The following is a 25,571-nucleotide window of genomic DNA, read 5'->3' on the forward strand; positions in this document are numbered from 1 at the left end:
ACCTATAAAAAAAACAAAATATTCAGTCACATGTACTGGAAAAAGCTCCACTTTGAAATCACAATGATAAATGTACAATACAATGATAAATGTTTCATATAAATGTCATGGTAATAGGTAGAGAGACTTTACTGTCATCAGTAAAGATCATAATGGATAAAAAATAAACTCAGAGATTCAGCGTTTCCTGAGGTTCTTGTGTTCCCCCTTGAGGACCAGGAGAAGGGAATGGCTTTTACGTCACATCACTGAGGAGCTGTTACTAGAGGTGAAAGTGTACCTAATAACAACCAGGGAATGTGATCACAATATAATGATAATAGAATGAGTGGCTGCCATTGTCCTATTATTCTCTTATCATGTTTTTCTTCTGTTGCTCAGTGATTGAGTTACACGCTAATGAATCCATTTGACACCACCCACCAGGAGCTTGTATCAGCATGTTAAAGAGGGCTATTCAGAAGGGAACAAACAGGTGGGTTATCTGTAATCCTTCAATGGGAATATGTGTATCATTATGCTACTGATAAATCTCAGACAGAGATAGGCTATTCATGGTGCACTTTGAACTGGCGTGACGCTCACTCTCAGTCCTGAATTCCTAAAGAGTCTGACGCTATCAGCCATCACCAGAGACCACCCCAACCTGGTTGTCTTAGTCTAGCCCCACTTTGACCATGTGAATGTCATCTGACCTGACTACCTTTCAAAGCAGTCACATCTGTCTGCATTTGATGCAATGCACTAAAGAAATGTCTGAGTAAATATAAACAGGCAAGGTAGGGTGAGAAAATATAATGGACAAAAATGTAAAGTATTTTGAAAAATCTGTACATGTAAACATCACACTTTCACTGAGTCCAAAAAAACAGAAAGAAAAAATACAAAGCTTCACATTGGTATATAGTACATTACAAGCCCCTGCACATAACTACAGTCTCTGGCCAGTGCAGGAGAAGTAACAAATCAAATAATATCAAGAACAATAGAAGTTTTACAGAGCACCACCAACTGTTAAAACAGGCAAGGTTTGAACTTGAAACCACATACATTTTTCTGGAACCGTGCTGTACCCCACAGAAAAATTATTTAGGTTTAAAATGTTTATTTTAAAAACTTTTGTACAGCTATATATATATATCTGACCACATCAGCAATCCAAAAGTTACTAGGGCTTTTACGCTCAGTTTTTTATAAAACATCTATATATTAAATTGTCCTGCCAATGCAACGAGAAATCCCACTGGAATAAAATGTGTCTACAAATGGTTGTGTTTCATTGGTCACAGTAACTGCAGCACACACATAAAATGTAGCTCGTAGTCTTAAGATAAATTAAGAAGATCCCATTTTTGGGATACACAAAGCAAAGTGATGCGTTAGTTAGAAACGTGACTGTTTAGAATGTAGATAAACCCGGCATCAGTAACATAATGTGTATCTGCATTATGATATGTTGTTGTCTAACCTAGCTATCTTAAGATGAATGCACTAATTGTAAGTCGTTCTGGATAAATGACTAAAATGCAAATGTAAGTGTAGAAGGCAGTTTACTGATGGCTGTTGGAGCTTATGGCTGGCCAAAAGTAGAAAAGGGGCAAGTAGAGGTGGAGGAGACATGGAAGACATTTGAGAGTATCGGGACAGAGCCCTACCCACTGGGCACAGACGTCAATTTGACATCTATTCCACGTTGGTTCAACGTAATTTCATTGAAATGACATGGAAACAACATTGATTCAGCCAGTGTGTGCCCTAGTGGGTACACTCTTAGAAAAAAGGGTTCCAAAATGGTTATTCGGCTGTCCCCATAGGAGAAACCTTTTTGATTCCAGGTAGGACCCTTTTTGGTTCCAGGTAGAACCCTTTTTGGTTCCAGGTAGAACTCTTATGGGTTCCATGTCGAAACCTCTGGGGAAAGGGTTCTACAATGGAACCCAATAGGGTTCTACCTGGAACCAAAATGGTTCTACCTGGAACCACAAAGAGTTCTTCAAAGGGTTCTTGTATGGTGACCCTTTTATAGTCTGTTCTAGATATCACCTTTTTTTCGAAGAGTGTAGGTATAGCTATCAAGTTGATTGATCCAAATGAGTCTATTCAAATTAACAATTTACCTGCGTTCAAATGTGTACACAAGCCTGAGCCCCCATGATTTTTCAAAATAACAGTTTCTAAAACCTGACTAGTCTAGCTAAAATACAATTTCAGAAGTCTGATGTGTGCAAAATATAATGCTCTTTTAAAGCAGCACTTTTCTTGTGTTGCTAGTAAAAATTCAGATTGAAATTATTTAGTTTTTAAGACAGTGAGATTGGCAGAATTTTGCATGAGCCTTGCCATGTACTTTATAACCCAATATTGTGCATTGTAATAATGTTTCCCACATCAAATTATCCATAAGATTATCAGTTCAGTGGACAAAATTAATCTACATTTAAATCGATACAGACATCCAAACTAAAAAGTAAAACACACACTCATATCAGCTCTCATCATAGACCACCATGACCAACCCATTGTCAGGCATGTGTATCTTAAATGTGTAAATTGAATATGTGAATCAAGTATGATTGTTCTGTAACAATGTCCGGTTACAAATATATACCATGTTATTTTATCCTGAGCTGTAAAGTGCTTCCAAACTTGCAATAGATTAGGCATTTGAAATATAATAAAGAAGTCACATGATGTCATGGATGGTGACCATAAATAAATGACAGATTATTTTGTGCATGTCATTTTAGACTGACCTGTTCTTGGAATGATCATCATCACAGCAATGTAGTAGATATATGTGCTGCTGACATCATTTATTATAAATGACACTGAAATATATTCCTCTTTGATATGAATTATCTGACAAATCTATAAGGTGCTGACCAGGTTGACTACTTCAAATAATATTTTGTCTTTGTTTGGAATGTTTAAGCTTACAGCGCAAACTTTTTTACAAAATAGTTTTGAAAGGGCAACTCCACTTCACTTACACAACAAACAGAAAAAATGCCAACGTTTAACAACAATAAAAAAAAGTTGGGAAATCTAATTCTTACAACACACATCTATACGACTGCTTAGGGCTGAGTGCTCAAATGACTGGCCTGTCAAAGTCTGTTGACAGAGAGCATGTTACGGCTCCAGTACTCTGTGCTGCTCTCACATACAGTACACACACCATAGCAAGGAATTGTTGAGTAAACTGTGATGCCATCACACGATCAAGATTGTCTTTTGCTTCTTTTTTAAACAGTGTGTTTTATGTCGTAATTTCTGCTGATGAGAAATGCAAAGACGGGTAAGAAAAAGGAGTTGAGGTGGAGAGAACATTGTGGGATTTTGAGGGAAATCCTTTTCTATAGCAGGCCAACAGCCGTTACAAGGAGCGCAATGCATTCACCATACATTTCCATGAGACGACCATGTAACGTTCATGAGACAAAGTTTATGACACAACCATATGCTGTTCATATCTGCCTGACTTAAACCAACACAAAATGTTACACTCTGAAATAATCTCAAATTACTTAACAAAGGTTCATTGACCTCAAGTCTGCTATCATTGTATATCAGGTCCTCTGTCCTATTCACATCTGTCTGATTGGTGCTAGTCAGTGAAAGGCCTCAGTTATGAGGTTCCAGATAATGAAGAGCATCGTTCAGAACAAGCAACAATGAAGCTACAGTGCTGCCATGAGACATACTTTCTTTTTACACAGCATTCCTGATTGACAACTAACGTTACTGCTCACAGAGGAGCCTCACAAAGTCTCATGGGATGTTTGTGGTAAATCTGCTATCTCTGTGGAATGTTTTACAGATTAGCTCATCATGCTGAGACTGAAAGCATGAGGAGGAGGTAGAGGTACGCTAAGAAGACCTCCTTTTGCACAATGTCCCACAAAAAGACTTCACCATCATGAGTATGTGGACATTGGCTTGACTTGCCAAGTGGCATATCCATACATGCACATTTACTGATTATCTTCCATATTGCACCCTGTTCCACACTTTTCCCAGAAGCATTAACCTTTTATCCTACGATCCAAAGCCTATAGGTTTGGACACATTACAGTACTTTACCCTACAGGTTTAACATCCCCCTTTTCTATGATCACAACTTTAACTTTAAAAACTACTGTTGAGGTTTATTAGAGCAGTGGCAGAATGTCAAATCTGAAGCAGCAATTCATGTTTGACAAATACCTCCTCAGAGTTTAGAAAGAAAATCTATGGAAGGAGGTGACTTTGCAGTGTTTCTGGGGGTATGGATGAAGTGGGTGAGGAGTAGGTTTGTTATGGGAATGTCAAAAGCTAACTGGGCACTAAGATCAGTGTGAATGTATGGATTGTATATTTCTGTAAATAGTTTCTGCTCCTGTGACCATATATCTACAATCTACTATCTATATGGCCCAATTGTGCGATGCACTTTTACTCTTACTCTTTACTTTGACACTTTACTCAGTTTTACTCTTGATTAAGTGTCTGTCTGTCTAAATGTGTGTGACTGAGGGTGATAGTACAGACGGACAGCCTGGGGAGACGGGTCTTTGCACGGCATGGTTCGTCCGGTCTTGCCTGGTTCTGGTTCAGTTCTGCTGCAGGATCAGGTTCTCCAGCTCGTCTGCAGAACGGAGCAGGAAGGCGGCAGACTCTCGGTACCCGGCGATGAGCTGCCTCACCGCTGTGACCTCAGGGGGGCTGAGCTGAGCCGAGGCACCTCCCCCGCCTCCACCCTGACCACTGTGACTGTTAGAACTGGAGGAAGAGGAGGAGGTGGGAGCCACAGACTTCATACTGAGATCAGTGGGACCTGGAGAGAGAAATGATTGTGTACTTTAAGTGTGATAACCCCATACAGTAAAGAAAGCACAAGATTATTGGGTCACACTTTATTTGGATAGTCCATCTGTAGATGCTCTACAGATTATCATACTTTCAACAAACTATCTGTTGATAAGCAACTGACTATCTGTTGACAAGCAAGTGACCATCTGTTGCTAAGCAACTGCTTCCTAAGGTTAGGGTTAGGGTACGGTTTAGAATAAGGGTTAGGGTAAGGGTTAAGGTTAGAGCTAGGGTTAGGGTAAGGGTTAAGGTTAGAGCTAGGGTTAGGGTAAGGGTTAAGGTTAGGGCTAGGGTTAGGGTAAGGGTTAAGGTTAGGGCTAGGGTTAGGGTAAGGGTTAAGGTTAGGGCTAGGGTTAGGGTAAGGGTTAAGGTTAGGGCTAGGGTTAGGGTAAGGGTTAAGGTTAGAGCTAGGGTTAGGGTAAGGGTTAAGGTTAGGGCTAGGATTAGGGTAAGGGTTAAAGTTAGAGCTAGGGTTAGGGTAAGGGTTAAGGTTAGAGCTAGGGTTAGGGTAAGGGTTAAGGTTAGAGCTAGGGTTAGGGTAAGGGTTAAGGTTAGGGCTAGGGTTAGGGTAAGGGTTAAGGTTAGGGCTAGGGTTAGGGTAAGGTTTAAGGTTAGGGCTAGGGTTAGGGTAAGGGTTAAGGTTAGGGCTAGGGTTAGGGTAAGGGTTAAGGTTAGAGCTAGGGTTAGTAGATAGTTAGTTCAAAAATGACTGATAGTCTGTAGATAGTCCATCTGTAGATGCTCTACAGGCTATCCAAATAAAGTGTTACCGATTATTTATATACAGAAGGCCTATAGAACATGTAACATTATTGATATGCAATATAGGCAATCATTAATCACACTAATATAGATACAGGTACATACAGTACAAAAACACATTCCCATTGAATCTCAGTCTAAGAATCTAGGAATTGGGTAGAAGCTAATTACCATTGGTCTGTGTAGTGGTGGCAGCAGTGGTCGGCAGGTTGTTGCTCATTGCTCCGTAACTGCGGAAGCTGTAGTTGAGGCCCCCGTTGGTGCCGTTGGTGTACACTGGGTCCTGAGACTGGGAGTAGGCTGAGACAGCCAGGGAGAACCCTGAGGGGGCAACTGAGGCCAGGTCCCTGGAGGCGTTCTTATCAACAGCTGCAGGTTCCTCCTACAGGAGTAGCTACAATAGTTATTACACTGTACTTACAGGAAAAATAACATAGTAATAAGAACATGTAAAGTGTTAGCAAGATATACAGTATTTGAATCTACTGTAGCTACATACTGTATGTACATACTGCTAATGATGTTACCGACAGAAGAACATGCACTTTATCTACTGTCATGGATGAACAAACACACAAATGAACACACTTCAAAATATCATTAATTAACAAATACACACATGCTGTGAACACACAAATACATGTACACTCACAGGGCCTTGATAGACATCTAGTCGCATCCTCTTGGCAGCGTTGCGTGTCTCACTTTCACAAGCAGCAGCGAGAATGTTCTCAGCCATGGCAGAGGTGAGGTGTGGGGGTGTGGGCCGCGTCTGACAGCACAGACAACAGTGTTAAGGATGTGCAGTATAACATTCATGTGTGAGTGAATTTAGTGAATATTTATGCATGTTCATGAAACGTGGTTCTGAAATTGTACTTTGGCGGATACAAAGTGATAGCTTTCTACAAATCCTGGCCATCCCAGTCTCTACAAACAATCAACCCCCTTCAAATGAAATTCCAAGTTTAAGAACACTGGGAAACGGCGGCACTCCAAAATGGTTATAAAAAAGACAGTTATGTCTTCATCAGAGCATCAAGAGCATCTTAGAGTTACAGTTGATGAACTGTCTCTGGTAGAACTTTCAGCCAGTAAGAGGGTGTGTGTAGTATTTACAGTTTGCCGTGTTGTTACATTGAGCACATCTTCCACACTTATAGTTCCCAGTTTGAACGGTCAGGCTTTTGGAAAGAATGAACCAGCGTATCCCTGATCGTACGTGGGCGTCTGTATGAGAACATACCACTAGAGGCTGGAGCATCGGCTCTGTTTGTAGAATAGGCCAATATTTCAGGATAGATTTTTTTAAACAATCATTGAAGTCTGTTACAAAGCACAGCCATGGCGTGCTGTCCTTTTGGGGCTTCTGAGCTAGAAGTGACGGTCTGGGCATGTCCGTGTACCACTGTTTTCCAATGTTCTTGAACTTGGGATTTCACTTGAAGTCATTGTCATATATGGCAGAGCGCCCAACTAATAAAGCGACATAGCGCACCTGTTACCCACTCCACAATCAACCCCACTTCATAAGATCACAAGACTACCATCTACTAAATAGGGGGAGGGGGGCTAGGGACTATGGGGAGGATACTGAGGGGAACAGTGCCTACCTCAAAACCAACCTTCTTCATACGGCGGCAGGACTTGAGGTAGGTGCGGATGCGCTTGCGGGAGCGCTCCTGGAACTCAGGGAACTGTCGGCTGCATGACTCGATGATGGCCTGGATCTTCTCCTTGGGCTGCTTGGAGATGGGCACCATGCGGTCCAGATTCTCATCCACAAACAGACGAACAAACATCTGAGAGGGTAGAGATATAGGGGGGGAAGGGAGGAGAGAGAGGAGGATGGGGTGTAGAAGGGAGGAGAGGGGGAAGATAGGTTTGGACGATGGGAGGTGTAGAGGGGAGAGGAGGAGGGGGTGTAGAGAAGGGGGAAGCAAGAGGGGGATGTGTACAGACAAAAAGAGCAAAAGCAGAAGTGGGGGAGAAAAAATGGAGGTAGAGCAGGAAAGAGGGTGCAAAGAAAGGGAGAGTGGTTAAATAAAGAGGGGGGAGAGATGAGAGTAGAGAAGATATAGTGAATGCAAAAATACATTCACAATGAACAATAACAGGATAATGGTCTTAAGGTTGAGGAGTGCCATTTTACATTTTCCCTCTAACATTTATATTCTTTTGAAAAAGTGCTAACTTGACTTCTTTGTTGATATTTGGGTTGCAGAAAGACCAATTGTGTTGCATAAAGGCCAATTTCTAATTAATTCACCCCTTGAAGTTTATATTTACTAGTGACAGCTGCGATGAGACTCTTACATTAAATGCTTTCAGCCTCTCTGGGTCCATCCCCTCAGCGTCAGTGATCTTGTCACTGTCATCGTGGTCGTCATGATCGTCATCATCATCATCGATGATCTGAGCACGCCCAGAGGTCAGGTCCTCAGCACTCATGTTCAGTTCTGTCTTCACCGAGTCATAGCTTCCGGAGCTGTACTGAGGAGACTGTAAACACCCACACAGAAACAAACACTGTTACTATTGCTACAGATGAGGACTCAAAACAGCATTCAAGTTGTAATAAAACATCTGGTGTGGCGATCACCACAAGGCCCTATTCAAATGTATTTTCTGTCCTTACCTTGTTGCCGTAGTCTGATTTCCCGGGGGACTTCCTCGTAGGGTCAGCTGGGTAGGGCGTCCCAACAGGGCTCCCCACAGGCAGCAGTCTGTCAGTCAGATTGACTGGTTGCTGGTCCTCTGAGGAGGAAGAGGATGAGGTGGTGGTGCTGAAGTTCAGGGGAGCGCTCACCCCGTTCTCAGTCACCTCCCTGTATGGAGCCACACCATCTGGAGGAACACTGCCCACAACCATCGCCTCCGGGGGGGTCAGGGCTGGCAGCCCGTTGGCACTGCCACTCTCAGAGTCGTCATCTGAATGAGAAAGAGAGAGAGAGAGCGAGAGAGGGAGAGAGAGAGAGAGAGAGAGAGAGAGAGAGAGAGAGAGAGTCAGAGAGAGAGAGAGAGAGAGAGAGAAAGATCAATTGTGATTTGGGGGGTTATTTATTTTAATCCGCTGATTTGGGAACACCACTACCCCTTTTTCCAGTGAGCCATGATATAGTAAATGAATTAATCTCAATAAATCCAGATATTATCATTCATAAAATGTTCCTCTTCCCGGTCCCCATTTGAAAATGTGAATTGCCGAATCCTACCTATAGAGGTTTTTGCTAACTTTCATATAAGTAAGATGACTTGGTGTGTTGTGAGGCTCAAATTGCTTTTTTCTATTGTGTTGACTACTTAGAATCTAGCCAGTGCAAAATATGTGACTTTTTCTTTGAATCCACTATTCAATACAAACTGGTAATCAGAGTGTCTGGTTGTCTAGAGTTCTTAATATCTGTAGTTTCTTAGTGGATGTCCACTTTCCCATCATGAGTTAGTCATGGATGGAGGTGGGGGTGGCTGGAGGCCCCTCAGCCATTAGGGATGATTGAGGTTGGGGTGGGGTAGTGAAACATCACACATAATGAGGGATTTGGTGGGATTAGTACATTAATCGAAGCACAAGCTGCTCCCTATCCTATACAACTAGTATATGGCCCTCCCACACCTGCTGTACATCCCAAATCCCACTGAAAACCAATGAAAACAGGGACATACTGTAAACAAACAAACATACAGTATGAACAAACACACACACACACACACAAACACAAACACACACGAAAAGGCCATTGTCTTACCGTCCTCCTCTTTCAATGCGGCTTGTGGGCCGTGTACCATCCCTCCATTGGGGGGACTGAGCTCAGGTACAGGGGGACGCTCAGCAGAGACCCACGTGGGCTCAGCCATATCCATGTCCTCACTGCTCACCGAACTTTCATCCTGAGAAGAGAGAGAGCGAGATAGAAAGATTGAGACATTCCTCAAAGTACTATTTCGTCCCTGAGGACGACTGAACAGGCTGCTGAAGATTTGATTGGATTTAATTTATTAGGATCCCCATTAGCCGATGCCAATGGCGACAACTAGTCTTACTGGGGTCCGACACATAACGAACAAGACATTACAGACAAAATACTTCACAATTGATATACATTTAAAAACATTAACATGCAGTGTGTGTGTGTGCATCTATCAGTTACACATACTGTACATGTCGTGAGGTGTTGCTTTATTTGTTTTTTGAAACCAGGTTTGCTGTTCACTTGCGCTATATGAGATGGAAGGGAGTTCCATGCACTCATGGCTCTGTATAATACTGAACGTGTCCTTGAATTTGTTCTCGATACCCCTGGTGGCATGTCTGATTACAATGAAGAGCAAGACATGCAGCTCTGTTCTGGGCCAACTGCATCTTAACTAGGTCTTTTTTGCAGCACTTGACCATATGACTGGACAATAATCAAGATAAGATAAAACTACAGCCTGCAGGACTTGCTTTGTGGAGTGTGGTGTTAAAAAATCAGAGCATCTCTTTATTACGGACAGACCTCTCCCCATCTTTACAACCATTGAATCTATATGTTTTGACCATGACAGTTTACAATCTAAGGTAACACCAAGTAATTTCGTCTCCTCAACTTGTTCAACAGCCACACCATGCACTACCGGATCCAGCTGAGGTCTAGAAATTTGGGAATGATTTTTACAAAATACAATGCTCTTAGTTTTACATTTGTTCAGGACCAGTTTATTACTGGCCACCCATTCCAAAACAGACTGCAACTCTTTGTTAAGGGTTTCAGTGACTTCATTAGCTGTGGTTGCTGATGTGTATATGGTTGAATCATCAGCATACATGGACACACATGCTTTGTTTAATGCCAGTGGCAGGTCATTGGTAAAAATAGAAAAGAGTAGAGGGCCTAGAGAGCTGCCCTGCGGTACAAACACTTTACATGTTTGAGAAGCTTCCTTTCCTCTGTAGCTCAATAGCTCAATTGGTAGAGCATGGCGCTTGTAACGCCAGGGTAGTGGGTTCGATCCCCGGGACCACCCATACGTAAAAATTTATGCACACATGACTGTAAGTCGTTTTGGATAAAAGCGTCTGCTAAATGGCATATTATTATTAAAGAAAACCCTCTGAGTTCTATTAGATAGATAGCTCTGAATCAATGATATATGGCCAAAATCTCACACAAATTATCAAGGAACCTACCAGATACAACCCTAAATCCGTAAACATGGGCGTCCTCATAGATATCATCCTGACTAATTTACCCTCTAAATACACCTTCGCTGTCTTCAACCACGATCTCAGCGATCACTGCATCATTGCCTGCGTCCGTAATGGGTCAGCGGTCAAACAATCACCCCTCATCACTGTCAAACACTCCCTAAAACACTTCAGCGAGCAGGCCTTTCTAATTGACCTGGCCCGGGTATCCTGGATGGATATTGACCTCATTCCGTCAGTAGAGGATGCCTGGATGTTCTTCAAAAGTGCTTTCCTCTCCATCTTAAATAAGCATGCCCCATTCAAAAAAATCAGAACTAAGAACAGATATAGCCCCTGGTTCACCCCAGACTTGACTGCCCTTGACCAGCACAAAAACATCCAGTGGCGTACTGCATTAGCATCGAATAGCCCCCACGATATGCAACTTTTCAGGGAAGTCAGGAACCAATATACACAATCAGTTAGGAAAGCAAAGGCTAGCTTTTTCAAACAGAAATGTGCATCCTGTAGCACTAACTCCAAAACGTTTTGGGACACTGTAAAGTCCATGGAGAATAAGAACACCTCCTCCCAGCTACCCACTGCACTGAGGCTAGGAAACACTGTCACCACCGATAAATCTACGATAATCGAGAATTTCATAAGCATTTTGCTACGGCTGGCTATGCTTTCCACCTGGCTACCCCTACCCCGGCCACCAGCTCTGCACCCTCCGCTGCAACTTGCCCATGTCCCCCCCGCTTCTCCTTCATCCAAATTCAGATAGCTGATGTCCTGAAAGAGCTACTAAATCTGGACCCCTACAAATCAGCTGGGCTAGACAATCTGGACCCTTTCATTCTAAAATTAGCCGCCGAAATTGTCGCAACCCCTATTACTAGCCTGTTCAACCTCTCTTTCGTATCGTCTGAGATCCCCAGAGATTGGAAAGCTGCAGCGGTCACCCCCCTCTTCAAAGGGGGTGACACTCTAGATCCAAACTTTTACAGACCTATATCCATCCTGCCCTTCCTTTCGAAAGTATTTGAAAGCCAAGTTAACAAACAGATCACCGACCATTTCGAATCTCACCGTACCTTCTCCGCTATGAAATCTGGTTTCCGAGCTGGTCATGGGTGCACCTCAGCCAAGCTCAAGGTCCTAAACGATATACAGTGAGGGAAAAAAGTATTTGATCCCCTGCTGATTTTGTATGTTTGCCCACTGACAAAGAAAGGATCAGTCTATAATTTTAATGGTAGGTTTATTTGAACAGTGAGAGACAGAATAACAACAACAAAATCTAGAAAAACGCATGTCAAAAATGTTATAAATTGATTTGCATTTAATGAGGGAAATAAGTATTTGACCCCCTCTCAATCAGAAAGATTTCTGGCTCCCAGGTGTCTTTTATACAGGTAACGAGCTGAGATTAGGAGCACACTCTTAAAGGGAGTGACCAGAACTACACTGGAGGATCTTGTAAATGATCTCAAGGCAGCTGGGACCATAGTCACCAAGAAAACAATTGGTAACACACTACGCCATGAAGGACTGAAATCCTGCAGCGCCCGCAAGGTCCCCCTGCTCAAGAAAGCACATATACAGGCCCGTCTGAAGTTTGCCAATGAACATCTGAATGATTCAGAGGAGAACTGGGTGAAAGTGTTGTGGTCAGATGAGACCAAAATCAAGCTCTTTGGCATCAACTCAACTCACCGTGTTTGGAGGAGGAGGAATTCTGCCTATGACCCCAAGAACACCATCCCCACCGTCAAACATGGAAGTGGAAACATTATGCTTTGGGGGTGTTTTTCTGCTAAGGGGACAGGACAACTTCACCGCATCAAAGGGACAATGGACAGGGCCATGTACCATCAAATATTGGGTGAGAACCTCCTTCCCTCAGCCAGGGCATTGAAAATGGGTCGTGGATGGGTATTCCAGCATGACAATGACCCAAAACACACGGCCAAGGCAACAAAGGAGTGGCTCAAGAAGAAGCACATTAAGATCCTGGAGTGGCCTAGCCAGTCTCCAGACCTTAATCCCATAGAAAATCTGTGGAGGGAGCTGAAGGTTCGAGTTGCCAAACGTCAGCCTCAAAACCTTAATGACTTGGAGAAGATCTGCAAAGAGGAGTGGGACAAAATCCCTCCTGAGATGTGTGCAAACCTGATGGCCAACTACAAGAAACGTCTGACCTCTGTGATTGCCAACAAGGGCTTTGCCACCAAGTACTAAGTCATGTTTTGCAGAGGGGTCAAATACTTATTTCCCTCATTAAAATGCAAATCAATTTATAACATTTTTGACATGCGTTTTGTTCTGGAATTTTTTTTTGTTATTCTGTCTCTCACTGTTCAAATAAACCTACCATTAAAATTATAGACTGATCATGTCTTTGTCAGTGGGCAAACGTACAAAATCAGCAGGGGATCAAAAACTTTTTTCCTTCACTGTAATAACCGCGATCGATAAAAGACAGTACTGTGCAGCCGTCTTCATTGACCTGGCCAAAGCTTTTGACTCTGTCAATCACCGCATTCTTATTGGCAGACTAAATAGCCTTGGTTTCTCAAATGACTGCCTCGCCTGGTTCACCAACTACTTCTCAGATAGAGTTCAATGTGTCAAATCGGAGGGCCTGTTGTCTGGACCTCTGGCAGTCTCTATGGGTGTGCCACAGGGTTCAATTCTCGGGCCGACTCTATTCTCTGTGTATATCAATGATGTCGCTCTTGCTGCTGGTAAATCTCAGATCCACCTCTACGTGGATGACACCATTTTGTTTACATCTGGCTCTTCATTGGACACTGTGTTAACAAACCTCCAAACGAGCTTCAATGCCATACAACACTCCTTCCGTGGCCTCCAACTGCTCTTAAATGCTAGTAAAACTAAATGCATGCTCTTCAATCGAACGCTGCTTGCACCCGCCCGCCCGACTAGAATCACTACTCTCAGCGGGTCTCACTTAGAATATGTGGACAACTACAAATACCTAGGTGTAGCTTACCGATCACTGCACCTGTACACAGCCCATCTGTAATTAGCCCACCCAACTACCTCATCCCCATATTGTTATTTACATTGTTATTTATTTTGCTCATTTGCACCCCAGTATCTCTATTTGCACATCATCTTCTGCACATTTATCACTCCAGTGTTAATACTAAATTGTAATTATTTTGCACTATGGCCTATTTATTGCCTTACCTCCATAACTTACTACATTTGCACACACTGTATATAGATTTTCTATTGTGTTAATGACTGTATGTTTTGTTTATTCCATATGTAACTCTGTGTTGTTGTTGTTTTTATCGCACTGCTTTGCTTTATCTTGGCCAGGTTGCAGTTGTAAATGAGAACTTGTTCTCAACTGGCTTACCTGGTTAAATAAAGGTAACTGGCTTCTACCTGGTTAAATAAAGGTTAAATAAAAATAAATAAAATAAAAATGGCAAATGTTGAAAAGCCATAACACATAAGTTCTCAACAACAGGTTATGGTCAATACGACACCGGATTCAAAAATTAGAATCTTTCAATTTAAATTATTATATAAAATTCTTGCTACCAATAGAATGTTATTTATATGGGGGATACAATCTTCCCAGCTCTGCAGGTTTTGCTGTGAAGAGACAGAATCATTAGATCATTTGTTTTGGTTCTGTCCATTTGTAGCTTGTTTTTGGACACAGGTCCAGGAATGGCTAAAGGATTGCAATATTTACCTGGAACTAACATTGCAGATAGCATTACTGGGTGATCTGAAAAGTCATAGTCAATCAATCAATAATATAATAATACTTTTAGCAAAAATGTTTATTTTTAATTCACAATCTGTAGAAGCAATGAGAATAGAAAGGTTCAGAATTTTTGTAAAACATCACAGTACGGTTGAAATATATATGGCAAATAGAAATCCTATATGGATGGTGTTAGGAGATAGATGGGAGGTATTGAATAGAGTTGAAGGATGGGACTAATAACAAATAACAACAAATAATAACAAAGATAGCTAATAATGTAAGCATACTGTGTCCATAATAAGTATATAGGTTGTATGTTGGGAGCTTTTGGGAAGGAGCACAGTTAGAAAGATATGGCATATAGAAGCAAACCGGATGGACACCATGAAAATGATCGGAGAGGTTGAGAGTAGAAGAAGTTCAGGAGCAAAAAAAATATATATATATATATATATATATATATATATATATATATATATATATATATATATATAATAGAATTATTGTAAAATGAACTCTGTCCATAAGGTGTAGATAGTGAGTATAGACCGGAAGTAGAGGCCTGGCCATTGTTGTTCACTAATTTACTCCAAGTAGGGAAAGGATGGTGGGGTTGAAAAGTAATAAAGGGGAGTATATATATAAAAAATATATAAAAAACATGGGGGATTGGAAGTGATGCAGACAATTACATTGATAGAAGATACAATCTATCTGCAATATTAAGCTGATCCATTCCCCCCGAGAAAAAAAAATAAATAAAAAATAAAAGGTTATGGTCAAAGGCTGCACTGAATTCTTTCAGTACAACTCCCACAATCTTCTTATTATCAATTTCTTTCAACCAATCATCAGTCATTTGTGTCAGTGCAGTACATGTTGAGTGCCCTTCTCTATAAACATGCTGAAAGTCTGTTGTTCATTTGTTTACAGAGAAATAGCATTGTATTTGGTCAAACACCATTTTTTCCAACAGTTTGCTAAGAGCTGGCAGCAAGCTGATAGGTCTGCTGTTAGAACCAGTAAAGGCCGCTTTACCACTCTTGGGTCGCGGAATGACTTTGGTTTCCCTCCAGGCCTGAGGACAAAGACTTTCCTCTAGACTCAGATTAAAGATATGGCAGATAGGAGTGGCTATAGAGTCAGCTACCATCCTCAGTAGCTTTCCATCTAAGTTGTCAATACCAGGAGGTTTGTCATTATTGATCGATAACAATCATTTTTCCACCTCTCCCACACTAACTTGTAGAGAGCAGCAGACTACAGGAGGAAAATCACATACACTCTTTTCATGTGAGCGAGCATTCAGTACACGTGTCAAACACACATAATAATATGCATTATTACAAATGTCAATAGAAAGCACTGTACACAGTCACAGTTTAGCCAATGCCATTTTCTCCTGACACTGCTGACACCACTGTGGAATTTTGACAGCAAAAGGGTAAGAATGAGGGAGCAAATCTCCCTGTTAAATAATGTGTCTTGCAGCACTGCTATTTTTAACTGTGGAAAGAAGAAACCTCAAACATGCTCCCGATATCGGAACACAGACAGGAGTGGACCAGAGTGGGTTAGTTGTTATCGGAACACAGACAGGAGTGGACCAGAGTGGGTTAGTTGTTATCGGAACACAGACAGGAGTGGACCAGAGTGGGTTAGTTGTTATCGGAACACAGACAGGAGTGGACCAGAGTGGGTTAGTTGTTATCGGAACACAGACAGGAGTGGACCAGAGTGGGTTAGTTGCCAGAACTTGAGGAAAATAATCAACAAACACAGACAATGGTGGTGCTGAACATTGGATTATCATATAGGGGGAGGGAGGGTACCTAGTCAGTTGTACAACTGAATGCATTCAACTGAAATGTGTCTTCCGCATTTAACCCAACCCCTCTGAATCAGAGAGGTGTGGGGGGCTGCCTTAATCAACATCCACCTCATCAGCACCCGGGGAGCAGTTGTTGTTGGGGGTTAACTGTCTTGCTCAAGAACAGAACAACATATATTTACCTTGACGGCTCAGGGATTTGATCCAGCAACCTTTGGGTTACTGGCCCAACACTCATACACACCAAGCTACCTGCTACTGAACCTCTACCAACAAGGAGGACAATAACTCTGTATGTATCACTCTGCAATACAGTGGAGTACCTAATCACAGAGAAGCAACCCAACACAGAGAAACAACATCCACAATACCTGAATATTTGATACTGTCTCTGTAAAGATCTCAGTATTGTCTTGTCGCTGCCAATCAACATGCTTCTGGTCCTCTTGTAGAATGGATGACCAAGACTTTGGTAAAGTGGTTACTTACAAGCTAGCCTTGCAAGCCTCCTGATCTTGTGAGCATAGTCTGGTAATTTAGGCTACTTACAAGCAGCCCCGGCCTATATCCATGATGAAAGAAAACATCTACTGCTCTTTCCAGGCCAGGGGTTTTGCCAATGGGGTTAGCTTATTTATGAATACACTTGCTAATGCCTCTGAATAAAAACCCTGCATATATCATGAATGCAAGAGAACACGATTGGCAGAACCCCACACATACAGTACAGTACAATAAGCACACACTGCTATCCTCCTGAGGAAATGCAACACACCCCTCTGAGGGTTCTGTAGAGGACTGAGGCGTTTACTGAAGGCTCTATTAGTGATGCATGGCGTAATAAAGAGAGGGAGAGTAGGCGAGAGTGGGCGAGAGAGCTTGAGAGAGAGGCAGAGATCTCTCTCTCTCTCTCTCTCTCTCTCTCTCTCTCTCTCTCTCTCTCTCTCTCTCTCTCTCTCTCTCTCTCTCTCTCTCTCTCTCTCTCTCTCTCTCTCTCTCTCTCTCTCTCTCTCTCTCTCTCTCTCTCTCTCTCTCTCTCTCTCTCTCTCTCTCACACACACACACACACACACACACACACACACACACACTATGCCTTACCCGCTCATTGGCAGTCATGCACTGTAGTTTCATCTGTTTCAGGTAGGTGGCAGTCAGGGGCATGTTGTAGTCAATGAGGTCCGGGACCAGAGATGTTGGTCGATCATTTTCTGTACACATATAGAGGTTGGTGGCACCTTAATCGGGGATGACGGGCTCGTGGTAATGGCTGGATTGGAATTCGTGGAATGGTATCAAATACATCAAACACATGGTTTGATGCCATTCCATTGGCTCCGTTCCAGCCATTATTATGAGCCGTCCTCCCCTCAGCAGCATCCACTGACATAGAGATAGATACAGTAAGATATTTTTCTAGACAAACAATCAAGTAAAGCAAGCCAGCTATGATGTCTTTTGTACCACTTTAACTGAACAAAACTCTCATGGCTCAAACCTAACAGACACGCATTTAGAGCTTTTTTAGTTCTCCCACGTGCCCTTGGGGCTCTGCCACTCCCTGCACTGTCTATTGGTTTTCTTTGACCAGAGAGTTAATTCATCTGATCTGGTTACTCTGATTTCTCTGATCTTAATTAGACTCAGTCTCTGATTAAAAGGTAATAATGACAACCAGTAGACAGTAGGCACTGTGGCCCTTTTTTTCATATTCTGTTGTTTACTCACTGTGTATGTACAGTATATACTGTATTCTCAACATAGCTCATCCAAATATTTCCTTTCCAAATTGTATACACAACACATATTTATATTCTGGATTCTGACATGCTCACTCTAATATATCTTCTCTGGATTGTTAATTGGACTTGTTCTGTCATTTCTTGATTTCTTGTTTTGATAGAAAAAAATGTATTTGTATTCTATTTGAGATACAATCTACTGCACTGTTGGAGCTAGTAACCTAAGCATTTCGCTGTGCCTGCTATAACAGCTGCAAACCTGTGTACGCGACCAATAAACTTTGATTTTGATTTGATCTGGAGTCATGGACTGCTGTTCTAATGCTGTAAACTAAACAATGGGAAGCCCTCTGTGTTCCCCACCATGACCACTAGAGGGACCCCATGCTTCTTCTCTTGGAACATCTATAATATAATAATAATAAATAATATGCCATTTAGCAGACGCTTTTATCCAAAGCGACTTACAGTCATGCGTGCATACATTTTTTTTTTTTTTGTGTATGGGTGGTCCCGGGGATCGAACCCACTACCTTGGCGTTACAAGCGCCGTGCTCTACCAGATCTTTCATTATTTAGGACCTCTTGGGTCTTTGTTACATCATTTGATGGCCTCTGCTTTCAACCAAAGTCCATACCTTTAATTGGCTGACAAACATACACAGAGACCAAGATATATTTATCTTGAATGGAGAGATTGGACATTGAGGAGAGATTGGACATTGAGTTGAGGGTGTGAAACCCAACGAATGTGGGGCTATAAATGTATTAGCAGTCAATTAAAGTTGTCATTATTTGCGGTAGCACTGCAATTAATAATTTTAACAAAGGCAGTAGGAATGTGATACGATGCATTAGAAGTATTTGGCATTGTTGCTATTCACATAGATATAAAATTGAAAGAAGTCTTGCTTTAAAAAAAAAGGCTTTAATGACTGAATCAATATATACAGTAAATTAATAAAAAGGAACCAGTAGACTGACTGGGAAGTTAGTTACCTTTAAACTCTGCGGTGCTGGGATTGATGTGCATCCTTTTCTGACACTCTCCACAGCTCATTAGGAAGCGTGTCACTGCCTCCCTGGGCAGGAAGGCATATGTCTCTGCTATCTGTGCCAGGGGAAAGGTCAGAGGGCACAGCACAGGTCAGGCAGGACAGGAGCAAAGAAGACATGAACTGTTATTAAGGGATCAATGATTATGTTAATGCTGTGTTATGTGGCATGGTGAGGAAGGAGGAAGGAATCCTCCCTCAAGGACTCCAAGAACCTCTCTCTCTCTCTCTCTCTCTCTCTCTCTCTCTCTCTCTCTCTCTCTCTCTCTCTCTCTCTCTCTCTCTCTCTCTCTCTCTCTCTCTCTCTCTCTCTCTCCCCTTCTCTTTCTCTCACTTGCTCTCTCTTTCGCTCATCTGCTGCCAAAGACCTGACTGTTTGACTCGACCATCTACTTACAGTGCATTCGGAAAGTATTCAGACCCCTTTACTTTTTCCACATTTTGTTACCTTATTCTAAATTGGATTAAATAGTTTTTTTCCCCCTCATCAATCTACACACAATACCCCATAATGACAAAGCATAAACAGGCTTGTTTAAAACGTAATAAAAAATAAAAAACGGAAATATCACATTTACATAAGTATTCAGACCCTAGCGTCTGGCCACGCTACCATAAAGGCCTGATTGGTGGAGTGCTGCAGAGATGGTTGTCCTTCTGGAAGATTCTCCCATCTCCACAGAGGAACTCTGGAGCTTTGTCAGAGTGACCATCAGGTTCTTGGTCACCTCCATGACCAAAGCCCTTCTCCCCTGATTGCTCAGTTTGGCCGGGTAGCCAGCTCTAGGAAGAGTCTTGGTGGTTCCAAACTTCTTCCATTTAAGAATGACGGAGGCCACTGTGTTCTTGGGGACCTTAAATGCTGCAGACATTTTTTGGTACCCTTCCTCAGATCTGTGCCTCGACACAATCCTGTCTCGGAGCTCTACGGACAATTCCTTCGACTTTATGGCTTGGTTTTTGCTCTGACATGCACTGTCAACTGTGTGATCTTATATAGACAGGTGTGTGCCTTTCCAAATCATGTCCAATCAATTGAAATTACCACAGGTGGACTCCAATCAAGTTGTAGAACCATCTCAAGGATGATCAGTGGAAGCAGGATGCAGCTGAGCTCAATTTCGAACTTATAGCAAAGGGTCTGAAGACTTAATATGTAAATAAGTTCTTTCTGTTTTTATTCTTATTTTAATTTGCAAAAAAAAAGAAAAACCTGTTTTCGCTTTGTCATTATGGGGTATTGTGTGTAGATTGATGAGGAAAACGTTTTATTTCATCCATTTTCGAATAAGGCTGTAACGTAACAAAATGTGGGAAAATGGAAGGGGTCTGAATACTTTCCGAAGGCACTGTCTTTCTGCTTTGATTCTCCAGGCTGGAGTCAGAGCTCCTCCTCCTTTTCTCTCTCAGGTGCAGCTGACTCACATACAGTCAGGACCCAAATCATTGGCACCCTTGATAAAGATGAGCAAAAAAGACTGTATAAAATAAATAATACAAATAATGAGCTATATTGAATGCTCAAAAACATTGGGAAATTACATTATTTTATACTAATAAAATTGCTCAGGTAAATAGGTTTTGTTTAACAAGTAATAAAATAACAAAGGCCTCAAGACCAGTGGAAACAAAATAGCCCCATAACGTCAAAAACCCACCACCATATTTTACAGTACAGTGTAGGTATGGTACTGGTGTGTGTGGCCAAATAGCTCTATTTTTATGTAATCTGACTTTAGCACCGGTTCCAATCCAAGTGCTCTGGATAAGAGCGTCTGCTAAATGACTAAAATGTAAAATGTAAATGTTTATCAAACTCCAGGCGGTGCTATGGTGAGATGACATGAAGATAGAGGTCTTTGGCCACACACACCAGTGGTGGGTTTGGCATTGAAAAACAGAAGCATATGCAGAAAAGTCCCTCATAACTACTGTAAAATATGGGGATGGATCTTTGTTGCTATGGGGCTATTTTGCTTCCACTGGTCCTGGGGCCCTTGTTAAGGTCAATGGCATCATGAACTTGATCAAGTGCCAGGACATTTTAGCCAAAAACCTAGTTGTCTCTGCCAGGATGTTGAAACTTCGCCACAAGTGGATCTTCCAGCAAAACAATAACCCGAAGCACACATTAAAATCCACAAAGAAATGAGTAAAAGACCACAAAATCAACATTTTGCAATGGCCATCTCAGTCCCCGGACTTGAACCCCATTTAATACCTGTGGTTTGAATTGAAGAGGCCAGGAGTCCATAAGCGCAGACCAACGATATCAAGGACTTGGGAAGATTCTGTATGTATGAATGGTCTAAGATCCCTCCCAATGTGTTCTCCAATCTCATAAAACATTTTTGAAAAAGGCTCAGTGTCGTTATCCTCGCAAGAGGAGGGTGCTGGGGTATTGAAAACAGGGGTGCCAATCATTTTGACCCCTGTTTATTTTTTTTATAACTTGTTAAACTAAATCTCTTTCTCTGAGCAATTGTATTAGTATAAAATAACATAATTTTCCATTTAGCTCAGTATTTGTATTATTTATATTATACAGTGTTTTTTGCTCATCTTTGGGTGCCAATCATTTCAGACCTGTATATTCCCCTCTCTCATGCTCTAGCTCCCTTCCCTGTTTATCTCTGCCTCTCTGCCCCCCTGGCATTTCTCTGCTAAACAAGGCGACCTTCATGTGACCATGGCGAGGCAGCAGGGGTGCCCAGCTCACCCCCCTCTCTCCCTCCCCCAGAGGCAGAGGAGAAGGAAAGGCCACCCAGAGGAATCTGCACTTCCCAGAAGGCCACGGTGACAGCTTCATATTATGCCCATGCCCCAATGGCACTCAATGCCTTCCCAAAAGGGTACGTTCTATGAGACATGACAGGACCTCTCTACGGGGCAGGGGCGAGAGGCACGAGGGAGAAAAGGCCCAGGTCCCCGGAGGGTGTAACAGCCATGCTCCCAAAAAAACTGTCTCACAACACAGACAAAGACCCCCCAGCTGCAGACACAGACATGGCATCTCAGACCTAACTAGATGCTGAATACACTGGGTGAATACACAAGGACTGAGTGAATACAGTTACACCATAGAACAATTTAATCTAGGAATGCATATGCTGTTGATGATGTGATATATATGGACTTTACTTTTGTCTCCTGTTGAGGATGTATGGTTGCCTTAGTAACTACTGATGCTATGAATAAGGAATAGGCAGTCTATAAAATGTCTATTTTATGTGGCAGTCTCTAAGAGAATAGGAAGAAGATGTTTTAGTACAGTCTTTAGTAGGGGTAGGCAATTAGATTCAGCCGCGGGCCGATTTTTGTCAAAGCGGATGGTGGGGGGGCCGGAACATAATTATAATCATTTGTACACTGCAAATTGACCACAACTAAGCCCCAAAGAAGATTGTATTTGAAAATAACAATAATTTCATACCTTGATTACATTGAGACACGATCACACATGTCTCTTTTTCTTTGTGGGAATACTTGGTGAATAGATTTCCTAAATGAAACTCATTCTTAGCAGAATATTGGGTGATTTTAGTATTTTTTGACCAAAAACTAAAATCCCCCCCACCTCCCCAAAACATATATATATATAGATAGATTTCTTCTAAAAACTTTGGAGGGACAAAATAAATCACTTGCGGGACGGCTTCTTACCGCTTTGTAGGTCTTCTTCTGGCCAGCATGTTTAGGTGCTCTGCCAGGGTCGGCACCCATCTCCACATGCATGGCATAGATGATGTCGAAGAAGTCCTCCACCACTGCCACCCTCTTCAGGGATGAGCTGTCATGGGCCAAGCCTGCATCAGCACACTGGAAGACAGAGAGAGAAACATTCAGTACCCTGCCTGATGACACTGAGGCATGTGTGTGTGTGTGTGTGTGTGTGTGTGTGTGTGTGTGTGTGTGTGTGTGTGTGTGTGTGTGTGTGTGTGTGTGTGTGTGTGTGTGTGTGTGTGTGTGTGTGTGTGTGTGTGTGTGTGCCCTTACAAAAAAAAGCACATGTCAAATCGCATTTTCACATGTATTAAATTTAGAGTTCACATGTTAACACAACTTTTTCACATGTGAGGAGAATTCACCTCACATGTGAATTTCAATTGCACATGTGAAAATCACATTTGCCGTTTCATATGTGAAAAACTTCCACATGTGATTGTTTTTCACGTGAACTTCCAATTCCACATGTGAAAATTAAAATCAAATTTGCAGTTTTACATGTAAGAAAACTCCAACTGTGTAAAAAATCTCACTTTAACATGTTGAAAGCAGATTCACATGTTTGGTTGAAATAATGTTATGTGAAAAGATGGTGTTAACAGTAGCAATGTTACTACTGGTGGAATTAGGATGGCCACATCTAAAAAGCCGAAATGTGGGACAAGGGAATGATTTTGCGGGACATTCGCGGAACTGTGGACAGAATAAAAAATTTTGGGGGCAGGTTAATGGATCACGTGCAAATGGCGACATAGTTCTGCTGTATGAAGGTTCAATGCCTGTCAAAGGGGTAATCCTTATTTGCTATATCAATTTTTGGACTTATAAGTTTATGTACCCATTGATTCTTGAAGAATATAAGATATAAATGCCGCTTGAGCTTAATTCAACTGTCGTATCCCATCAGAACCCAAAATATAAAATGTTTTACTCCACTGTTTGAAACAAAGTAAATGTAAACAACCACTGTATAGCCTAAAAACATGGTTAAAACAATACTTTTGATATCATGGACAGTCCTTGCATCCACAGGGTAGTCTATGGATTTGAGAGCAGAACACATGATAAAATCACGTAAACAAATCACGTGAAAAATGTAAAAAAAGATATATATCATATGAGTGAGACGTGGTTTTCGGACACGTGTGAAGTTTCACATCCCTCGTGAAAAAAGGTATTCCCACATTTTACATTCACATGAAATTTGTCACTTGTTTATTTTTTTGCACTTCCAGCTACATCTGGTCTCCCATCCAGGGACCAAGCCTGCTTAGCTTCAGAGGCAAACAAGCAGTTGGATGCAGGGTGCTATATTTCTGGAATTAATTTAACAAGATGGTTTTCTTATTCAAGCATTGAGAACAGTGAGTATGATTCAGCAGAGCAATATGGATCAGCACACAGGAGAGAAGAATGTGGAGCAGCTCAAACAGGGTCCAGGAAAAATCACCATAGGGTCAGCTTTACTGAGATGTCCAGTGCTGCTGTCTGTGTCTATGTAGATCCCAGCTCTACGAGCTGGGTGCCTGTCTGTGTCTGGGTCTAGCCTAACAGAGTGTTTCCTGACCGATGTCACTGGTCCAGGCTGCTGCTTCTCGCTCTGGGTATCATTTTGCATGTACATTTAAGTCATTTAGCAGACGCTCATATCCAGCAGTTAGTGCATTCAACTTAGGATAGCCAGTGGGACAACCACCCTTTTTTTTATGGGGGGGGGTGGGGGAGGGGGTGGGGTAGAAGGATTACTGTTATACTATTCCAGGTATTCCTTAAAGAGGTGGTCAGTGACTCCGCTGTCCTGGCGTCGTGGGGGAGCTTGTTCCACCATTGGGGTGCCAGAGCAGCGAATAGCTTTGACTGGGCTGAGCGGGAACTGTGCTTCTGTAGAGGTAGGGGGGCTAGCAGGCCAGAGGTGGATGAACGTAGTGCCCTCGTTTGGGTGTAGGGTCTGATCAGAGCCTGAAGGTAAGGAGGTGCCGTTCCCCTCACAGCTCCATAGGCAAGCACCATGGTTTTGTAGTAGATGCGAGCTTCAACTGGAAGGTGTGTCATCACACACCCACTGTCCAGAGCACTGCTGGGGCTGGGGTTGGGTACAGGGCTGGGTCTAGTGTACTGCAGTTGGCACTGATTTTTTTTGTGTTTAGGGAATTAGCTGCCAGATTAGCTTCCCCTTAGCAGAGCTTCTTCACCCCTGCAGAGTCAGTCTCTTTCTCTGTTACACACACTCTGTTATTGCTCCACTGCAGAGAGAGAGAGAGAGAGAGAGAGAGAGAGAGAGAGAGAGAGAGAGAGAGAGAGAGAGAGAGAGAGAGAGAGAGAGAGAGAGAGAGAGAGAGAGAGAGAGAGAGAGAGAGAGAGAGAGAGAGAGAGAGAGAGAGAGAGAGAGAGAGAGAGAGAGAGATGTCTGGGGCTTCATTCGATGGGCACCACCAACACCACCTCATCCCTGCAGTCAGTGTTTAAAAATAACACCACCTCTAGTCCTGTCCAATGCAGAAAGCTCCTCACACAGCCAGCCCCCAGCAGCTACCCTGCTTCCCATGCAGCTGACCCCGTCACCATAGAAACTGCCACTATCTCTCTATCGGGCAGGTGTGGTTGGAACTCACATCGCTACGACAACGGCCTCTCTGCTTAATAGCCTATCTACCACATGGGCTTTCTTTCACGTGGT

The 25,571-nt window shown here is 42.4% G+C and overlaps 1 protein-coding gene across 1 annotated transcript in view; it reads right to left on the bottom strand.

Annotated features, from left to right (window-relative positions):
- Nucleotides 1–1,827: 1,827 nt before the first annotated feature.
- Nucleotides 1,828–25,571, bottom strand: part of LOC121538068 (nucleolar protein 4-like) — a 37,888-nt gene continuing 14,144 nt past the window's right edge. Inside the window, exons 2-11 of the mRNA XM_041845822.2 lie at nucleotides 22,832–22,987; nucleotides 19,113–19,224; nucleotides 17,473–17,582; nucleotides 9,363–9,504; nucleotides 8,252–8,544; nucleotides 7,930–8,115; nucleotides 7,227–7,415; nucleotides 6,266–6,385; nucleotides 5,785–5,995; nucleotides 1,828–4,816 (exon numbers count right to left, since the gene is read on the bottom strand). Of these exons, the coding sequence (XP_041701756.1) occupies nucleotides 4,593–4,816; nucleotides 5,785–5,995; nucleotides 6,266–6,385; nucleotides 7,227–7,415; nucleotides 7,930–8,115; nucleotides 8,252–8,544; nucleotides 9,363–9,504; nucleotides 17,473–17,582; nucleotides 19,113–19,224; nucleotides 22,832–22,987 (1,743 nt within the window). The 3' untranslated portion in view covers nucleotides 1,828–4,592. The remainder of the gene's footprint in view (nucleotides 4,817–5,784; nucleotides 5,996–6,265; nucleotides 6,386–7,226; nucleotides 7,416–7,929; nucleotides 8,116–8,251; nucleotides 8,545–9,362; nucleotides 9,505–17,472; nucleotides 17,583–19,112; nucleotides 19,225–22,831; nucleotides 22,988–25,571) is intronic.

This window comes from Coregonus clupeaformis, chromosome 24 (assembly GCF_020615455.1).
Source record: "Coregonus clupeaformis isolate EN_2021a chromosome 24, ASM2061545v1, whole genome shotgun sequence".
Taxonomy (NCBI): domain Eukaryota; kingdom Metazoa; phylum Chordata; class Actinopteri; order Salmoniformes; family Salmonidae; genus Coregonus; species Coregonus clupeaformis.